This window comes from Phyllobates terribilis, unplaced genomic scaffold (assembly GCF_046119375.1).
Source record: "Phyllobates terribilis strain yellow unplaced genomic scaffold, ASM4611937v1 Scaffold_11__3_contigs__length_659146591, whole genome shotgun sequence".
Lineage (NCBI taxonomy): Eukaryota > Metazoa > Chordata > Amphibia > Anura > Dendrobatidae > Phyllobates > Phyllobates terribilis.
In genome coordinates, this window is record NW_027362771.1 from 586,776,742 (window position 1) to 586,796,707 (window position 19,966).

At 53.3% G+C, this 19,966-nt stretch overlaps 1 protein-coding gene across 1 annotated transcript in view; it reads right to left on the reverse strand.

Moving 5' to 3' along the window:
* The window catches only part of CC2D1A (coiled-coil and C2 domain containing 1A), a 41,520-nt gene that overhangs the window by 6,466 nt on the left and 15,088 nt on the right, over positions 1–19,966 (reverse strand). Inside the window, exons 2-22 of the mRNA XM_073654353.1 lie at positions 11,629–11,755; positions 11,303–11,403; positions 11,074–11,139; positions 10,858–10,989; positions 10,530–10,788; positions 10,318–10,436; positions 10,142–10,214; positions 9,808–9,876; positions 9,513–9,643; positions 9,159–9,231; positions 8,870–9,027; positions 8,663–8,750; positions 8,362–8,534; positions 8,176–8,286; positions 7,893–7,951; positions 7,204–7,320; positions 7,057–7,124; positions 6,924–6,982; positions 6,788–6,839; positions 6,609–6,708; positions 6,448–6,538 (exon numbers count right to left, since the gene is read on the reverse strand). Of these exons, the coding sequence (XP_073510454.1) occupies positions 6,448–6,538; positions 6,609–6,708; positions 6,788–6,839; positions 6,924–6,982; positions 7,057–7,124; positions 7,204–7,320; positions 7,893–7,951; positions 8,176–8,286; positions 8,362–8,534; positions 8,663–8,750; positions 8,870–9,027; positions 9,159–9,231; positions 9,513–9,643; positions 9,808–9,876; positions 10,142–10,214; positions 10,318–10,436; positions 10,530–10,788; positions 10,858–10,989; positions 11,074–11,139; positions 11,303–11,403; positions 11,629–11,755 (2,226 nt within the window). The remainder of the gene's footprint in view (positions 1–6,447; positions 6,539–6,608; positions 6,709–6,787; positions 6,840–6,923; positions 6,983–7,056; positions 7,125–7,203; positions 7,321–7,892; positions 7,952–8,175; positions 8,287–8,361; positions 8,535–8,662; positions 8,751–8,869; positions 9,028–9,158; positions 9,232–9,512; positions 9,644–9,807; positions 9,877–10,141; positions 10,215–10,317; positions 10,437–10,529; positions 10,789–10,857; positions 10,990–11,073; positions 11,140–11,302; positions 11,404–11,628; positions 11,756–19,966) is intronic.

The window sequence follows — 19,966 nt, forward strand, 5'->3', positions numbered from 1 at the left end:
GAGGAGGAGGGTAATACCTACAGGGCGGTGAGGAGGAGGGTAAAACCTACAGGGCGGTGAGGAGGAGGGTAAAACCTACAGGGCGGTGAGGAGGAGGAGGTAAAACCTACAGGGCGGTGAGGAGGAGGAGGGTAAAACCTACAGGGCGGTGAGGAGGAGGAGGTAATACCTACAGGGCGGTGAGGAGGAGGAGGTAATACCTACAGGGCGGTGAGGAGGAGGAGGTAATACCTACAGGGCGGTGAGGAGGAGGAGGTAAAACCTACAGGGCGGTGAGGAGGAGGAGGTAAAACCTACAGGGCGGTGAGGAGGAGGAGGTAATACCTACAGGGTGGTGAGGAGGAGGAGGTAATACATACAGGGCGGTGAGGAGGAGGAGGAGGTAATACCTACAGGGCGGTGAGGAGGAGGTAATACCTACAGGGCGGTGAGGAGGAGGAGGTAATACCTACAGGGCGGTGAGGAGGAGGAGGTAATACCTACAGGGCGGTGAGGAGGAGGGTAATACCTACAGGGCGGTGAGGAGGAGGAGGTAAAACCTACAGGGCGGTGAGGAGGAGGGTAATACCTACAGGGCGGTGAGGAGGAGGGTAAAACCTACAGGGCGGTGAGGAGGAGGGTAAAACCTACAGGGCGGTGAGGAGGAGGAGGTAATACCTACAGGGCGGTGAGGAGGAGGAGGTAATACCTACAGGGCGGTGAGGAGGAGGAGGTAAAACCTACAGGGCGGTGAGGAGGAGGAGGTAAAACCTACAGGGCGGTGAGGAGGAGGAGGGTAATACCTACAGGGCGGTGAGGAGGAGGGTATTACCTACAGGGCGGTGAGGAGGAGGGTATTACCTACAGGGCGGTGAGGAGGAGGGTAATACCTACAGGGCGGTGAGGAGGAGGGTAATACCTACAGGGCGGTGAGGAGGAGGAGGAGGAGGTAATACCTACAGGGCGGTGAGGAGGAGGAGGTAATACGTACAGGGTGGTGAGGAGGAGGAGGAGGTAATACATACAGGGCGGTGAGGAGGAGGAGGAGGTAATACCTACAGGGCGGTGAGGAGGAGGTAATACCTACAGGGTGGTGAGGAGGAGGAGGTAATACCTACAGGGTGGTGAGGAGGAGGAGGTAATACCTACAGGGCGGTGAGGAGGAGGAGGAGGTAATACCTACAGGGCGGTGAGGAGGAGGTAATACCTACAGGGCGGTGAGGAGGAGGAGGTAATACCTACAGGGCGGTGAGGAGGAGGAGGTAATACCTACAGGGCGGTGAGGAGGAGGGTATTACCTACAGGGCGGTGAGGAGGAGGAGGGTAATACCTACAGGGCGGTGAGGAGGAGGGTATTACCTACAGGGCGGTGAGGAGGAGGGTATTACCTACAGGGCGGTGAGGAGGAGGGTATTACCTACAGGGCGGTGAGGAGGAGGGTAATACCTACAGGGCGGTGAGGAGGAGGGTAATACCTACAGGGCGGTGAGGAGGAGGAGGGTAATACCTACAGGGCGGTGAGGAGGAGGAGGAGGTAATACCTACAGGGCGGTGAGGAGGAGGAGGTAATACGTACAGGGTGGTGAGGAGGAGGAGGAGGTGGTAATACATACAGGGCGGTGAGGAGGAGGAGGAGGTAATACCTACAGGGCGGTGAGGAGGAGGTAATACCTACAGGGTGGTGAGGAGGAGGAGGTAATACCTACAGGGCGGTGAGGAGGAGGAGGAGGTAATACCTACAGGGCGGTGAGGAGGAGGTAATACCTACAGGGCGGTGAGGAGGAGGAGGTAATACCTACAGGGCGGTGAGGAGGAGGAGGGTAATACCTACAGGGCGGTGAGGAGGAGGGTATTACCTACAGGGCGGTGAGGAGGAGGGTATTACCTACAGGGCGGTGAGGAGGAGGGTAATACCTACAGGGCGGTGAGGAGGAGGGTAATACCTACAGGGCGGTGAGGAGGAGGAGGAGGTAATACCTACAGGGCGGTGAGGAGGAGGAGGTAATACGTACAGGGTGGTGAGGAGGAGGAGGAGGTAATACATACAGGGCGGTGAGGAGGAGGAGGAGGTAATACCTACAGGGCGGTGAGGAGGAGGTAATACCTACAGGGTGGTGAGGAGGAGGAGGTAATACCTACAGGGCGGTGAGGAGGAGGAGGAGGTAATACCTACAGGGCGGTGAGGAGGAGGTAATACCTACAGGGCGGTGAGGAGGAGGAGGTAATACCTACAGGGCGGTGAGGAGGAGGAGGTAATACCTACAGGGCGGTGAGGAGGAGGAGGTAATACCTACAGGGCGGTGAGGAGGAGGGTATTACCTACAGGGCGGTGAGGAGGAGGGTAATACCTACAGGGCGGTGAGGAGGAGGGTAAAACCTACAGGGCGGTGAGGAGGAGGAGGTAAAACCTACAGGGCGGTGAGGAGGAGGAGGGTAAAACCTACAGGGCGGTGAGGAGGAGGAGGTAATACCTACAGGGCGGTGAGGAGGAGGAGGTAATACCTACAGGGCGGTGAGGAGGAGGAGGTAATACCTACAGGGCGGTGAGGAGGAGGAGGTAAAACCTACAGGGCGGTGAGGAGGAGGAGGTAATACCTACAGGGTGGTGAGGAGGAGGTGGTAATACATACAGGGCGGTGAGGAGGAGGAGGAGGTAATACCTACAGGGCGGTGAGGAGGAGGTAATACCTACAGGGCGGTGAGGAGGAGGTAATACCTACAGGGCGGTGAGGAGGAGGAGGTAATACCTACAGGGCGGTGAGGAGGAGGAGGTAATACCTACAGGGCGGTGAGGAGGAGGAGGTAATACCTACAGGGCGGTGAGGAGGAGGGTAATACCTACAGGGCGGTGAGGAGGAGGAGGTAAAACCTACAGGGCGGTGAGGAGGAGGGTAATACCTACAGGGCGGTGAGGAGGAGGGTAAAACCTACAGGGCGGTGAGGAGGAGGGTAAAACCTACAGGGCGGTGAGGAGGAGGAGGTAATACCTACAGGGCGGTGAGGAGGAGGAGGTAAAACCTACAGGGCGGTGAGGAGGAGGAGGTAAAACCTACAGGGCGGTGAGGAGGAGGAGGTAAAACCTACAGGGCGGTGAGGAGGAGGAGGGTAATACCTACAGGGCGGTGAGGAGGAGGGTATTACCTACAGGGCGGTGAGGAGGAGGGTATTACCTACAGGGCGGTGAGGAGGAGGGTAATACCTACAGGGCGGTGAGGAGGAGGGTAATACCTACAGGGCGGTGAGGAGGAGGAGGAGGTAATACCTACAGGGCGGTGAGGAGGAGGAGGTAATACGTACAGGGTGGTGAGGAGGAGGAGGTAATACATACAGGGCGGTGAGGAGGAGGAGGAGGTAATACCTACAGGGCGGTGAGGAGGAGGTAATACCTACAGGGTGGTGAGGAGGAGGAGGTAATACCTACAGGGCGGTGAGGAGGAGGAGGAGGTAATACCTACAGGGCGGTGAGGAGGAGGTAATACCTACAGGGCGGTGAGGAGGAGGAGGTAATACCTACAGGGCGGTGAGGAGGAGGAGGTAATACCTACAGGGCGGTGAGGAGGAGGAGGTAATACCTACAGGGCGGTGAGGAGGAGGGTATTACCTACAGGGCGGTGAGGAGGAGGGTAATACCTACAGGGCGGTGAGGAGGAGGGTAAAACCTACAGGGCGGTGAGGAGGAGGAGGTAAAACCTACAGGGCGGTGAGGAGGAGGAGGGTAAAACCTACAGGGCGGTGAGGAGGAGGAGGTAATACCTACAGGGCGGTGAGGAGGAGGAGGTAATACCTACAGGGCGGTGAGGAGGAGGAGGTAATACCTACAGGGCGGTGAGGAGGAGGAGGTAAAACCTACAGGGCGGTGAGGAGGAGGAGGTAAAACCTACAGGGCGGTGAGGAGGAGGAGGGTAATACCTACAGGGCGGTGAGGAGGAGGGTATTACCTACAGGGCGGTGAGGAGGAGGGTAATACCTACAGGGCGGTGAGGAGGAGGGTAATACCTACAGGGCGGTGAGGAGGAGGAGGTAATACGTACAGGGTGGTGAGGAGGAGGAGGAGGAGGTAATACATACAGGGCGGTGAGGAGGAGGAGGAGGTAATACCTACAGGGCGGTGAGGAGGAGGTAATACCTACAGGGCGGTGAGGAGGAGGAGGTAATACCTACAGGGCGGTGAGGAGGAGGAATTAAAACCTACAGGGCGATGCGGAGGAGGAGGTGGTAATACCTACAGGGCAGTGAGGAAGAGGAGGGTAATACCTACAGGGCGGTGAGGAGGAGGGTAATACCTACAGGGCGGTGAGGAGGAGGGTAATACCTACAGGGCGGTGAGGAGGAGGAGGAGGTAATACCTACAGGGCGGTGAGGAGGAGGAGGAGGTAATACCTGCAGGGCGGTGAGGAGGAGGAGGTAAAACCTACAGGGCGGTGAGGAGGAGGAGGGTAATACCTACAGGGCGGTGAGGAGGAGGGTATTACCTACAGGGCGGTGAGGAGGAGGGTAATACCTACAGGGCGGTGAGGAGGAGGGTAATACCTACAGGGCGGTGAGGAGGAGGGTAATACCTACAGGGCGGTGAGGAGGAGGAGGAGGGTAATACCTACAGGGCGGTGAGGAGGAGGAGGAGGTAATACCTACAGGGCGGTGAGGAGGAGGAGGTAATACGTACAGGGTGGTGAGGAGGAGGAGGAGGTAATACATACAGGGCGGTGAGGAGGAGGGTATTACCTACAGGGCGGTGAGGAGGAGGGTAATACCTACAGGGCGGTGAGGAGGAGGAGGTGGTAATACCTACAGGGCGGTGAGGAGGAGGAGGTAATACCTACAGGGCGGTGAGGAGGAGGAGGTAATACCTACAGGGCGGTGAGGAGGAGGGTAATACCTACAGGGCGATGCGGAGGAGGAGGTGGTAATACCTACAGGGCAGTGAGGAAGAGGAGGGTAATACCTACAGGGCGGTGAGGAGGAGGGTAATACCTACAGGGCGGTGAGGAGGAGGGTAATAACTACAGGGCGGTGAGGTGGAGGAGGAAGTAATACCTACAGGGCGGTGAGGTGGAGGAGGAAGTAATACCTACAGGGCGGTGAGGAGGAGGAGGAGGTAATACCTACAGGGCGGTGAGGAGGAGGAGGAGGTAATACCTACAGGGCGGTGAGGAGGAGGAGGTAAAACCTACAGGGCGGTGAGGAGGAGGAGGTAAAACCTACAGGGCGGTGAGGAGGAGGAGGGTAATACCTACAGGGCGGTGAGGAGGAGGGTATTACCTACAGGGCGGTGAGGAGGAGGAGTTAAAACCTACAGGGCGATGCGGAGGAGGAGGTGGTAATACCTACAGGGCAGTGAGGAAGAGGAGGGTAATACCTACAGGGCGGTGAGGAGGAGGGTAATAACTACAGGGCGGTGAGGTGGAGGAGGAAGTAATACCTACAGGGCGGTGAGGTGGAGGAGGAAGTAATACCTACAGGGCGGTGAGGAGGAGGAGGAGGAGGTGGTAATACCTACAGGGCGGTGAGGAGGAGGAGGTAAAACCTACAGGGCGGTGAGGAGGAGGAGGGTAATACCTAGAGGGCGGTGAGGAGGAGGGTATTACCTACAGGGCGGTGAGGAGGAGGGTAATACCTACAGGGCGGTGAGGAGGAGGAGGTGGTAATACCTACAGGGCGGTGAGGAGGAGGAGGTAATACGTACAGGGTGGTGAGGAGGAGGTAATACATACAGGGCGGTGAGGAGGAGGTGGTAATACCTACAGGGCGGTGAGGAGGAGGAGGTAATACCTACAGGGCGGTGAGGAGGAGGAGGTAAAACCTACAGGGCGGTGAGGAGGAGGAGGAGGTAAAACCTACAGGGCGATGCGGAGGAGGAGGTGGTAATACCTACAGGGCAGTGAGGAAGAGGAGGGTAATACCTACAGGGCGGTGAGGAGGAGGGTAATACCTACAGGGCGGTGAGGAGGAGGGTAATAACTACAGGGCGGTGAGGTGGAGGAGGAAGTAATACCTCCTCCTCCTCACCGCCCTGTAGGTATTACTTCCTCCTCCTCCTCACCGCCCTGTAGGTATTACCTCCTCCTCCTCACCGCCCTGTAGGTAATACCTACAGGGCGGTGAGGAGGAGGAGGAGGTAATACCTACAGGGCGGTGGGGAGGAGGAGGAGGTAAAACCTACAGCGCGGTGGGGAGGAGGAAGAGGTAATTCCTACACGGCGGTGGGGAGGAGGAGGAGGTAAAACCTACAGGGCGGTGCAGAGGAGAAGGTGGTAATACCTACAAGGTGGTGATGAGGTAAAACCTACAAGGCGGTGAGGAGGAAGAGGAGGAGGTAAAACCTACAGGGCGGTGCGGAGGAGGAGGTGGTAATACCTACAGGGGGGTGCGGAGGAGGAGGTGGTAATACCTACAGGGGGGTGCGGAGGAGGAGGTGGTAATACCTACAGGGGGGTGCGGAGGAGGAGGTAGGCAATGTAAGTGAATTACCTCCAGGATGTCCCGGATCTCACAGTTGCTCTCTAAAGTCTCCAACTTGAGATGTGCGGTTCCCAAAGTTCGGTCGTTCTTGAATAGCCCCCTATATATACAGCACGGCATTAATACGGAGTATAACCAACTGTCCTGCCAGGTTATCACCCCTCATTTACCCCTTCTGGATGACTTCGAATTTGATCCCCTTTGCTTGTATCGCCCTCTTCAGGCCGCGGTGGTTGCGATTTATCTGCAGGTTGAACTTCTCTTTATAGACTGGAGACAGAGAAGATCCCGTGAGTCGGGGGGCACAGACATGTGACATAAGCGCCATGTGCCCCTCGCCCCAACAAACCTGGGGAGTTGGTCCCTTTGATGACGCTGGTCTTATCTCTTTGCGCTTCCTCCTGTAATGATGAGAGTACATATTTGTATCCGATGGGGATTATTACTTTATGGGGCGGCGAATCTGTGTGATCAGCTCCTCTTACCAGACTGGGATAAGCAAATTCAAAGCGCACGTAAGTGTCCATATCACTGGGCGACGACCCTGTAACAAGACACGGATCAGCTGAGAACACAGACGGACGAAGAGCGGACAGACGCGAGGACGACAGGACCCACCTGTGGGTAAGTTCACCGCCTTATTCACATACAACACCAGGTCCGAATTGGTCAGTTCTGGAAATATCCTGCGGGGGCAGACACGAGTCAGGAGTGGCCCGGACCCCTAGATACATATATATCACTGCTCGCCATACAATTACTCACTTGACAACACTGATGGTCCGCTCCTCATAGTGACAGTGCGGCACTGGAAGCCCCCTGCTGTGTGCCTGCTTCACCGTCTCTATGTACTTCATACACTCCTCCGCCAGCTTCTCGTATCTGAAGATGAAGAAAAGGGGGTAAGAAAGTGTGAAGGAAGAGGGGACCTCGCAGGCAGCGAGAGGCGTCCCAGAGTGAGGGGCCACGAGCCGGGCAGCGACAGGCGTCCCAGAGTGCGGGGCCACGAGCCGGGCAGCGACAGGCGTCCCAGAGTGCGGGGCCACGAGCCGGGCAGCGACAGGCGTCCCAGAGTGCGGGGCCACGAGCCGGGCAGCGACAGGCGTCCCAGAGTGCGGGGCCACGAGCCGGGCAGCGACAGGCGTCCCAGAGTGCGGGGCCACGAGCCGGGCAGCGACAGGCGTCCCAGAGTGCGGGGCCACGAGCCGGGCAGCGACAGGCGTCCCAGAGTGCGGGGCCACGAGCCGGGCAGCGACAGGCGTCCCAGAGTGCGGGGCCACGAGCCGGGCAGCGACAGGCGTCCCAGAGTGCGGGGCCACGAGCCGGGCAGCGACAGGCGTCCCAGAGTGCGGGGCCACGAGTCGGGCAGCGACAGGCGTCCCAGAGTGCGGGGCCACGAGCCGCTCACGTGGGAGATACAGAAGAGACATCCAGAGAAGTTGGGGTGTACTCACTTTGCCGTCTCCGTGATGTTTCCCAGATGAGTGAACTGCTGAGAATACGACATCGACATCTGAGAGGAGAGAAGGAAGTCATCAATAACCAGAGAATCTGCACCGACTACCTGACAACGGTGCCTGCAGGGAGGGGGCATCATCCACTGAGTGATCGGCCCGTGCAACAGGGGCCACAGGGGGATGTCTGGAAGACTGGGTCAGAACATCTCCAAGGTGGCCAGACATGCCCTCGCCACGCTCGCGGCCAGACTCGCCCTCGCGACTCTCCCAGGGGTCTTACCTCGTGCTGCTTCTTCAGCTGCTCCATCAGCTTGGCATACTTCTCGCTGCTCTGCCCCTTACTCTGCCGGTCCAGGGTGAAATCATCCTGGTTTACAGGAGCCGGAGGGACCTGAGGAAACCAGCGACAACTCAGCTCCTGTGTGCTGCAGCGGTTGTCAGATCTCTGACCACACCATTTTCTTACCTTGGTGATATCTACTGGCAGGCCTCCCCGTGCGGCCTCGATCATGGGGTCCAGGCCCTTGGATTGCCGCAGGTACATTTTCGCCCCCTCCATGTCTTTGTGCTGCTTGGAGCGGAGGGCGGCCGTCAGGAGCAGCTTCTTTCTTCCTTCTAAAAACTGAAGCTGCTGCTGAGCTGCAAGAAGGGAGCAAGACCCAAAACGGAGGAGAAGGAGAGAAAAAAAAGTAAGATGCCTTTAATCCAGCATCGATGGATCAGATAAGTGCCGGATTATTAGGCAGGGTCCCGGACTATAAACGCACCTTTTCCGGAGAGTTTGGGACTCTTGGGGGGAGACGGTTTGGGTGCAGCCAGCGGCAGATTAGACCCAGGTCCCGGGCGGGCGACAGGCTGTAAGGAAAATATGAGTATTTGGGGTCTATATAATGTATTGTTTCATAATGGGGGGTCCTCGCTGCTAGCACTAGAAGCGGTAATGGTGGAAGACCCCTTAAAGCACATCACATAACCTTTGGAGCTACGACGGGCCCTTTCTTTTCCTCCTCGTCATCATCATCGTCGTCACCATCTCCATCCTGCAGATTGGCCAGCTTCATGGCCGTTTCCAGCACACCAACCAGACTCTGCTCCTGGGGGAAGGCATCAGACCCTTGGATTGGTGGGAAACCTAAAGAGCAGTGAACAAAATGGTAAGGTAAAGCATGGAGGACAAGACAGGGGCTAAATTGTGAGGAGTACATGGACAGAGAAACATGGGGGTTGAGGGGGGGGGGGTTCATCCACGTGACCCCTACAGACCTGGGGGCACGGGTAACTCGGCGAGATTGACTTGTTTCCCAGCCTTGTGGCTCCGCACGGCGTCTTGGTATTGCTGCAGGGAGGCGAGAGACAAGACGGAGCTTCTTAGGATTAGAAATCGGAGTGAACGTTTGTCTTACACTTTGTGGTTCAATGTCTCAACTGTCTTCAAGATCTCTGCTTGCTGTCAGTGAAGACGAAAAGCCTGGAAAACTCAAATCCAATACTGATCACAGCCCGGGGGGAATCCAGTGTAACGAGGCCTGTGCAGGCTGCAGACAAGAACGGCGCCATTCACTGCCAGCAAGCAGAGATCTTCAGCTGCAGAACTTTCCCCAGTGACCCCGGCTGCACCTTCACAATGCGCTCGTGCATCCGCGCCTTGCGCTCGTCTCCCTTGGCTTTTGCCTGCTCGGCTGCGCTGCGGTACCTGTCCATCCTCTGCTGCAGCGCCTCCAGGGTGTCCCGAGGAGGAGGAGGCAGACCTGCAACAGAACGGCTATTCTTTATTCCATAAGGACCTTCACTTATAAGCTCGCAGGTAAATATTGGCCCCTGGTGGGCCGGTGGGGCTGCAGCCAAGTGCTATAGCGTCCGTCAGTCACAGTGTGACCATTTCTCTATATCCAGCAGGGGGCGTACAACTCACCAGAGGACAGGGAAGGGTCTGCACTCACTGGGGATTGAGGGGTCGTCACCTTACTTGGGGCCAGCTGAACTGTGTAGGCAAAAAAAAAAAAAAGAATACATATGAAAATACAATCCCATAATAGAGTAATATGACAGGCTGTCAGTATATAGAAACACTCACCCATCATGATATAGCTGATGTCTTCCAAAACCAGCGCCACGCCTGTCTATGGCAGCTTAGTCCTATTCACTTAAATGGAGAGGAGCTGCAATACTGGACACAGCCTGTAGACAGGTGTGGCACTGGTTTTTGGGAAGAAAGCATGTTTTTTTTCTAATAAGGGGGGACTCACCGGGTGGAGGGGGGAGGCTGTCCAAGTCCAGTGTCTGTCCAGAATCTAACGCCGACAACATGGGATCCAGAGACTGTAGGAAGGAGGACGGGCGTGAAAGTTGGGCGACAAGCCATTAGAGACAGGCTTCAGGAACGCTGGGTGACCGTAGTATATTGGGAGGAGGGTGTACTTACTTTAGCCACGCGGTAATACTTGGTGGCCCGCTCAGTGTCCCCCTGCTGCTTGCTTTGAATGGCCGCCAGCTTATACTCTCTCTGCAGATCCATCACTCGCGTCTTGTTCTCATCCGATGCTGCGAGGACAGAGTGACAAGAGGGACCCCCGTTACACCGCGGCCCACCACGAGGTTACCCCTGTACCCTGGGGCATATCCCGCGCTGCTTACCTGGGCTTGGCGTGGCTGGGGCAGATGAGGTGATGGGGGCAGCAATGGTCACCGGCTGCAGAAAGCTTTGAGGTTTGATGGCCACCGGCGGAGGGGTCTTTGCTGGTATTCCGTTCACTGCAGGGGGGTCCGGCGTGATGACGGCACTGGGCAGGGGAGCAGGAGCACTGGGGGTTTTGCCGGCGGCCACGGGGGGTGGGATGTCTTCTGCGGCCACAGAGCCGCCCTTTTTAACTGTACGCAGCATGTCCTCCAGAGTCTGGTGGATAGAGGGAGAGTGAGGGAATGTCGGGCGGCGGGTACGGAGGGGGCATTACCGGCAGCGCACCTTCACGCCTCGCTCGTATCTCCGGACTTTGCTTCCTTCCCCGGCCTGCTTGGCATTACTCAGGGCTTCCTTGTACATGGCCAGACGCTCCTGCACCGTGCCCTCCATGCTGCCCGCTGAAGCTAGCACAACCTAAGGGGACACAAAAAAAAAACACATATTGGCAACGGGTCCAGCAGGATTTCTGGGTTTGGCACGAGCACTGAGCATGTCTACCTGTGAGGGGAGAGTCGTCACTTTCGGCTCTTCTTCCTCCTCTGCCAGGACCTCATTTAGTTCTGCCTGTCGATGATAAGGAGAGCTGACAGTCTATGGCCGTAACAATCCACATAGATGACTCCTATTGTACACCCTCCACGAGGGCTACCAGCAGAGCGCTCACTCCCCTCTCCGCAGAGCTCGGCTGACAGCTCTCTTGTGTGCACGGCCAGGACTCAGGACTCACCATCAAGTCTTCATCGTCATCCACATCGTCATCAATGTCCTCGTCCACATCTTGCATACAGAGGGCGGCCATGCGCTCAATGTGCTCCATGGGGAGGGGGTCTGGAGGGAGAACGGGGCAAAACATTGATAAAGACGGGGGGCAGCACATCCTCAGACAAGTCACACGACCGGCCAAGATTACTGAGCACGTCTGGCCGATACATACGACTCCACGACAAGTTGGGGGAAACCGTCCATTACTCAGAGTTCTCCTGGACCCAAGGTGCTGCCACTGGACCAGCAGAACTATTATAGGACATGTGCAGGAATGCTCCCATTACTCACTTTTTCCTTTGGGCTTCTCCTTCCGTGCAGCTTTGTTCGCCCCAGTGATGGCCATGAGCTCGGCCTCCAGACTCCCATCATCATCATCCGAGTCTCCAGCATTGGGAAAACCGAGGAGGAACGGGGCCTGAGGGGCATGTGTATATACGGTAATGACAGGGGTGTGTGTGTGTGTGTATATACGGTAATGACAGGGGTGTGTGTGTGTGTGTATATACGGTAATGACAGGTAGGTGCCTGTGCGTGTGTGTATATACGGTAATGACAGGTAGGTGCCTGTGTGTGTATATACGGTAATGACAGGGGGGTGTGTGTGTGTGTGTATATACGGTAATGACAGGTAGGTGCCTGTGTGTATATACGGTAATGACAGGTAGGTGCCTGTGCGAGTGTGTATGTACGGTAATGACAAGTAGGTTTCTGTGTGTGTGTATATACGGTAATGACAGGTAGGTGCCAGTGTGTGTGTATATACGGTAATGACAGGTAGGTGCCAGTGTGTGTGTGTATATACGGTAATGACAGGTAGGTGCCTGTGTGTGTGTGTATATACGGTAATGACAGGTAGGTGTGTGTATATACGGTAATGACAGCTAGGTGCGTGTATATATACGGTAATGACAGGTAGGAGCCTGTGTGTGTGCATATACGGTAATGACAGGGAGGTGTGTGTATATACGGTAATGACAGGTAGGTGCCTGTGTGTGTGTATATACGGTAATGACAGGTAGGTGTGTGTATATACGGTAATGACAGGTAGGTGCCTGTGTGTGTATATACGGTAATGACAGGTAGATGCGTGTGTGTGTGTGTGTGTGTATATACGGTAGTGACAGGTAGGTGCTTGTGTGTGTGTGTGTGTGTATACGGTAGTGACAGGTAGATGTGTGTGTGTGTGTGTGTGTGTGTGTGTGTGTGTGTGTATACGGTAGTGACAGGTAGGTGCCTGTGTGTGTGTATATACGGTAATGACAGGTAGGTGCCCGTGTGTGTGTATACGGTAATGACAGGTAGGTGCCCGTGTGTGTATATACGGTAATGACAGGTAGGTGCCTGTGTGTGTATATACGGTAGTGACAGGAAGGTGCCTGTGTGTGTATATACGGTAGTGACAGGTAGGTGCCTGTGTGTGTATATACGGTAATGACAGGTAGGTGCCTGTGTGTGTGTATATACGGTAATGACAGGTAGGTGCCTGTGTGTGTGTATATACGGTAATGACAGGTAGGTGCCTGTGTGTGTGTATATACGGTAATGACAGGTAGGTGCCTGTGTGTGTGTGTATACAGTAATAACAGGTAGGTGCCTGTGTGTGTGTATACGGTAGTGACAGGTAGGTGCCTGTGTGTGTATATACGGTAGTGACAGGTAGGTGCCTGTGTGTGTGTATATACGGTAATGACAGGTAGGTGCCTGTGTGTGTGTATATACGGTAATGACAGGTAGGTGCCTGTGTGTGTGTATACGGTAATGACAGGTAGGTGCCTGTGTGTGTATATACGGTAATGACAGGTAGGTGCCTGTGTGTGTGTATATACGGTAATGACAGGTAGGTGCCTGTGTGTGTATATACGGTAATGACAGGTAGGTTCTTGTGTGTGTGTATACGGTAATGACAGGTAGATGCCTGTGTGTGTGTATACGGTAATGACAGGTAGGTTCCTGTGTGTGTATACACGGTAGTGACAGGTAGATGCCTGTGTGTGTATATACGGTAATGACAGGTAGGTGCCTGTGTGTGTATATACGGTAATGACAGGTAGGTTCTTGTGTGTGTGTATACGGTAATGACAGGTAGGTGCCTGTGTGTGTATATACAGTAATGACAGGTAGGTGACTGTGTGTGTGTGTATACGGTAATGACAGGTAGGTGCCTGTGTGTGTGTGTATACGGTAATGACAGGTAGGTGCCTGTGTGTGTGTATATACGGTAATGACAGGTAGGTGCCTGTGTGTGTATATACGGTAATGACAGGTAGGTGCCTGTGTGTGTATATACGGTAATGACAGGTAGGTGTCTGTGTGTGTATATACGGTAATGACAGGTAGGTGCCTGTGTGTGTATATACGGTAATGACAGGTAGGTGCCTGTGTGTGTATATACGGTAATGACAGGTAGATGCCTGTGTGTGTATATACGGTAATGACAGGTAGGTGCCTGTGTGTGTATATACGGTAATGACAGGTAGATGCCTGTGTGTGTATATACGGTAATGACAGGTAGGTTCTTGTGTGTGTGTACACGGTAATGACAGGTAGGTGCCTGTGTGTGTATACACGGTAATGACAGGTAGGTGCCTGTGTGAGTATATACGGTAATGACAGGTAGGTGCCTGTGTGTGTATATACGGGAATGACAGGTAGGTGCCTGTGTGTGTATATACGGGAATGACAGGTAGGTGCCTGTGTGTGTGTATACGGTAATGACAGGTAGATGCCTGTGTGTGTATACACGGTAGTGACAGGTAGATGCCTGTGTGTGTATATACGGTAATGACAGGTAGGTGCCTGTGTGTGTATATACGGTAATGACAGGTAGGTTCTTGTGTGTGTGTATACGGTAATGACAGGTAGGTGCCTGTGTGTGTATATATACGGTAATGACAGGTAGGTGCCTGTGTGTGTGTGTGTGTGTGTGTGTGTGTGTGTATATACGGTAATGACAGGTAGGTGCCTGTGTGTGTATATACGGTAATGACAGGTAGATGCCTGTGTGTGTATACACGGTAATGACAGGTAGGTGCCTGTGTGTGTATACACGGTAATGACAGGTAGGTGCCTGTGTGTGTATACACGGTAATGACAGGTAGGTGCCTGTGTGTGTATATACGGGAATGACAGGTAGGTGCCTGTGTGTGTATATACGGGAATGACAGGTAGGTGCCTGTGTGTGTATACACGGTAGTGACAGGTAGATGCCTGTGTGTGTATATACGGTAATGACAGGTAGGTTCTTGTGTGTGTGTATACGGTAATGACAGGTAGGTGCCTGTGTGTGTATATACGGTAATGACAGGTAGGTTCTTGTGTGTGTGTATACGGTAATGACAGGTAGGTGACTGTGTGTGTGTGTGTGTGTGTATATACGGTAATGACAGGTAGGTGCCTGTGTGTGTATATACGGTAATGACAGGTAGGTGCCTGTGTGTGTATATACGGTAATGACAGGTAGGTGACTGTGTGTGTGTGTGTGTGTGTATACACGGTAGTGACAGGTAGATGCCTGTGTGTGTATATACGGTAATGACAGGTAGGTTCTTGTGTGTGTGTATACGGTAATGACAGGTAGGTGACTGTGTGTGTGTGTGTATATACGGTAATGACAGGTAGGTGCCTGTGTGTGTATATACGGTAATGACAGGTAGGTGCCTGTGTGTGTATATACGGTAATGACAGGTAGGTTCTTGTGTGTGTGTATACGGTAATGACAGGTAGGTGCCTGTGTGTGTATACACGGTAATGACAGGTAGGTGACTGTGTGTGTGTGTGTGTGTGTGTGTGTGTGTGTGTGTGTGTGTGTGTGTGTGTATACGGTAATGACAGGTAGGTGCCTGTGTGTGTATATACGGTAATGACAGGTAGGTGCCTGTGTGTGTGTACACGGTAATGACAGGTAGGTGCCTGTGTGTGTGTACACGGTAATGACAGGTAGGTGCCTGTGTGTGTATATACGGGAATGACAGGTAGATGCCTGTGTGTGTATACACGGTAGTGACAGGTAGATGCCTGTGTGTGTATATACGGTAATGACAGGTAGGTGCCTGTGTGTGTGTATATACGGTAATGACAGGTAGGTTCTTGTGTGTGTGTATACGGTAATGACAGGTAGGTGCCTGTGTGTGTATATACGGTAATGACAGGTAGGTGACTGTGTGTGTGTGTGTGTGTGTGTGTGTGTGTATATACGGGAATGACAGGTAGGTGCCTGTGTGTGTATATACAGTAATGACAGGTAGGTGCCTGTGTGTGTATATACGGTAGTGACAGGTAGCTGCCTGTGTGTGTGTATATACGGTAATGACAGGTAGGTGCTTGTGTGTGTATACGGTAATGACAGGTAGGTGCCTGTGTGTGTATATACGGTAATGACAGGTAGGTGACTGTGTGTGTGTGTGTGTGTATATACGGGAATGACAGGTAGGTGCCTGTGTGTGTATATACGGTAGTGACAGGTAGCTGCCTGTGTGTGTGTATATACGGTAATGACAGGTAGGTTCTTGTGTGTGTGTATACGGTAATGACAGGTAGGTGCCTGTGTGTGTATATACGGTAATGACAGGTAGGTGACTGTGTGTGTGTGTGTGTGTGTATATACGGGAATGACAGGTAGGTGCCTGTGTGTGTATATACGGTAATGACAGGTAGGTGCTTGTGTGTGTATACGGTAATGACAGGTAGGTGCCTGTGTGTGTGTATATACGGTAATGACAGGTAGGTGCCTGTGTGTGTGTATATACGGTAATGACAGGTAGGTGCTTGTGTGTGTGTGTGTATATACGGTAATGACAGGTAGGTGCCTGTGTGTGTGTGTATACGGTAATGACAGGTAGGTGCTTGTGTGTGTGTATACGGTAATGACAGGTAGGTGCCTGTGTGTGTGTATATACGGTAATGACAGGTAGGTGCCTGTGTGTGTATATACGGTAATGACAGGTAGGTGCCTGAGTGTGTGTATATACGGTAATGACAGGTAGGTGCCTGTGTGTGTGTGTGTGTGTGTGTGTATACGGTAATGAAAGGTAGGTGCCTGTGTGTGTATATACGGTAATGACAGGTAGGTGCCTGTGTGTGTGTGCATATACGGTAATGAAAGGTAGGTGCCTGTGTGTGTATATACGGTAATGACAGGTAGGTGACTGTGTGTGTGTGTGTGTGTGTGTGTGTGTATATACGGGAATGACAGGTAGGTGCCTGTGTGTGTATATACGGTAGTGACAGGTAGCTGCCTGTGTGTGTGTATATACGGTAATGACAGGTAGGTTCTTGTGTGTGTGTATACGGTAATGACAGGTAGGTGCCTGTGTGTGTATATACGGTAATGACAGGTAGGTGACTGTGTGTGTGTGTGTGTGTGTGTATATACGGGAATGACAGGTAGGTGCCTGTGTGTGTATATACGGTAATGACAGGTAGGTGCTTGTGTGTGTATACGGTAATGACAGGTAGGTGCCTGTGTGTGTGTATATACGGTAATGACAGGTAGGTGCCTGTGTGTGTGTATATACGGTAATGACAGGTAGGTGCTTGTGTGTGTGTGTGTGTGTGTATATACGGTAATGACAGGTAGGTGCCTGTGTGTGTGTGTATACGGTAATGACAGGTAGGTGCTTGTGTGTGTGTATACGGTAATGACAGGTAGGTGCCTGTGTGTGTGTATATACGGTAATGACAGGTAGGTGCCTGTGTGTGTATATACGGTAATGACAGGTAGGTGCCTGAGTGTGTGTATATACGGTAATGACAGGTAGGTGCCTGTGTGTGTGTGTGTGTGTGTGTATACGGTAATGAAAGGTAGGTGCCTGTGTGTGTATATACGGTAATGACAGGTAGGTGCCTGTGTGTGTGTGCATATACGGTAATGAAAGGTAGGTGCCTGTGTGTGTATATACGGTAATGACAGGTAGGTGCCTGTGTGTGTGTATACGGTAATGACAGGTAGGTGCCTGTGTGTGTGTATACGGTAATGACAGGTAGGTGCCTGTGTGTGTATATACGGTAATGACAGGTAGGTGCCTGTGTGTGTATATACGGTAATGACAGGTAGGTGCCTGTGTGTGTGTGTGTGTGTGTGTGTGTGTGTATACGGTAATGACAGGTAGGTGCCTGTGTGTGTATATACGATAATGACAGGTAGGTGCCTGTGTGTGTGTGTGTGTGTGTATACGGTAATGACAGGTAGGTTCCTGTGTGTGTATATACGGTAATGACAGGTAGGTGCCTGTGTGTGTGTGTGTGTGTGTATATACAGTAATGACAGGTAGGTGCCTGTGTGTGTATATACGGTAGTGACAGGTAGGTTCCTGTGTGTGTATATATGGTAGTGACAGGTAGGTTCCTGTGTGTGTATATACGGTAGTGACAGGTAGGTGCCTGTGTGTGTGTGTATATACAGTAATGACAGGTAGGTGCCTGTGTGTGTATATACGGTATTGACAGGTAGGTGCCTGTGTGTGTATATACGGTAGTGACAGGTAGGTGCCTGTGTGTGTGTGTATATACAGTAATGACAGGTAGGTGCCTGTGTGTGTATATACGGTAGTGACAGGTAGGTGCCTGTGTGTGTATATACGGTAGTGACAGGTAGGTGCCTGTGTGTGTGTGTGTGTGTGTGTGTGTATACGGTAATGACAGGTAGGTGCCTGTGTGTGTATATACGATAATGACAGGTAGGTGCCTGTGTGTGTGTGTGTGTATATACGGTAATGACAGGTAGGTGCCTGTGTGTGTATATATATACGGTAATGACAGGTAGGTGCCTGTGTGTGTGTGTGTGTGTGTATATATACAGTAATGACAGGTAGGTGCCTGTGTGTGTATATACGGTAGTGACAGGTAGGTTCCTGTGTGTGTATATACGGTAGTGACAGGTAGGTGCCTGTGTGTGTGTGTATATACAGTAATGACAGGTAGGTGCCTGTGTGTGTGACGCGCCCCTGGGCCTGAGTCGCGCAGCGTTGCGCACGCGGGAGCCTACCCGGAGCCGGATCAGATGGGGGTAGTAGTCTCGTGGCGGTGACCCGGTCCGTGCCCAGGGAGTCAGACTAAGTGGCAGTCTATTAGCAGTAGATGGTGGATGACTACGCCACCCGTTGAATGCAGCTATGGAGCTGCCGCTGCAGGGCAGACCGCTGAGGCCGGTGGAAGGATGGTGCAGCGTGGATGGTATAACCCCCAACGGGAGGGGTATGGCCTCAGGGCAGCCGACGTGGATGATGGGGATAGTAGGGACCACTCAGAGACGATGCGGTGTAGTTCAGGGTCTTTACTGGTGACAAAGATAGACCCTCCCGGAGTACTTGCTAGCAATCGGGGCCTGGTCAGTCCTTGAGCAGATGGGATCTCCCCTGGCCAGGCGGAGTTGTAGGCCTTCCCAACTAACTGTACTCTTCTGGCTACCTTGCTAGAGGCAGGTAAAAGTAGCCCACGTCCCTGAGTGTACCGTGTGGTGCTCACCCGTATGGCCGGTGACTCGGGGCCTTCTAATGGCTTCCGCTCCACGATGGCGGTGCTGGTCCCACGCGTGTGACCGTGCCTTCGGGTTTCTGGGCCAGAGGACCTGCAATCCCCTGCCGGTCGGTTTCTGCTGCTGGGTAGAGATTAGTCCCCACAGCCTCGGACTCCGGGTCCGGTGATACTTCTCAGTCAGGGCGAGCTCTGCAGCTGCCAGCCCCTGACTCCTTGTATCACTGCTCCCACAGAGCTCCTGATATTCTGTTCCTATATTTGCTTCTTTTCTCTGTCTCTACTTCTTCTCTACTCACTAACCCTGCCTCAGCCCTAGGTTTATATAGGGGAAGTTCTTCCCCTCCCAGGACTGGGCAGGAGGTGTGGCATGCATAGGATCCCTGACCAAGAGACCTCCCACCTGCTCTCAGACGTAATATCTCTATCACTTTGGCAACCAGACCCCTGGGGTGTCACATTCCCCCCTAGTGAAATTTAGTACTCCGGGACTAAACATATTTTTGGAAAAACATAATAAGGTATAACAATAACAATACAATAAAGAAACACATAAAGGTGGTCACGGCATGTCCGTAACCGGGTGCAGTCTTTGAAGAAAGCAAGGTGTCCATTTCACCAAAACAGGGAGACGTAACCAGGTAGGGGTCTGTCCTGCCCCGAGTCCTTAACAGTCTTTAGTCCGTCCTGGGTTACGCTCCAACTATGTACAAAGGATTCCCGGTAAATCCACCAAAGTCTCCTATAAACAACTAGAAACACATAATTATACACAAGCAACAAGAAAAACAGGTAACCACAAATAAAACAATTTATACATTTCAAATCCTCCAACGTGCGGGTAACTGGCCTCTAGTGGCCCTAGTGGACCTACGGAGCTGACTGTCTAGCCCTGAACTACAGGGTGTAGGAGCTGTCAAGGGTAAACTGGGCAGCTGTCTACCGGCTCCTTGGCTCACTAGGGGTACGGCAGGCTCACTATAAGCAGAGGGTTGATCCTCCTGTTCTGCTTGTGTGGAGTCTTCTGCCTCCTGGACCGGCTGCTCTTCCAGCTCTACCTGTCGCTCCGTAGGTGCTTGGGATGCTGGTTGGAGGAAGGTGAGTACGGGTACCACAACTGCGCCATTGACTTGAGTCCAAGACCGAGGGAAGTCTC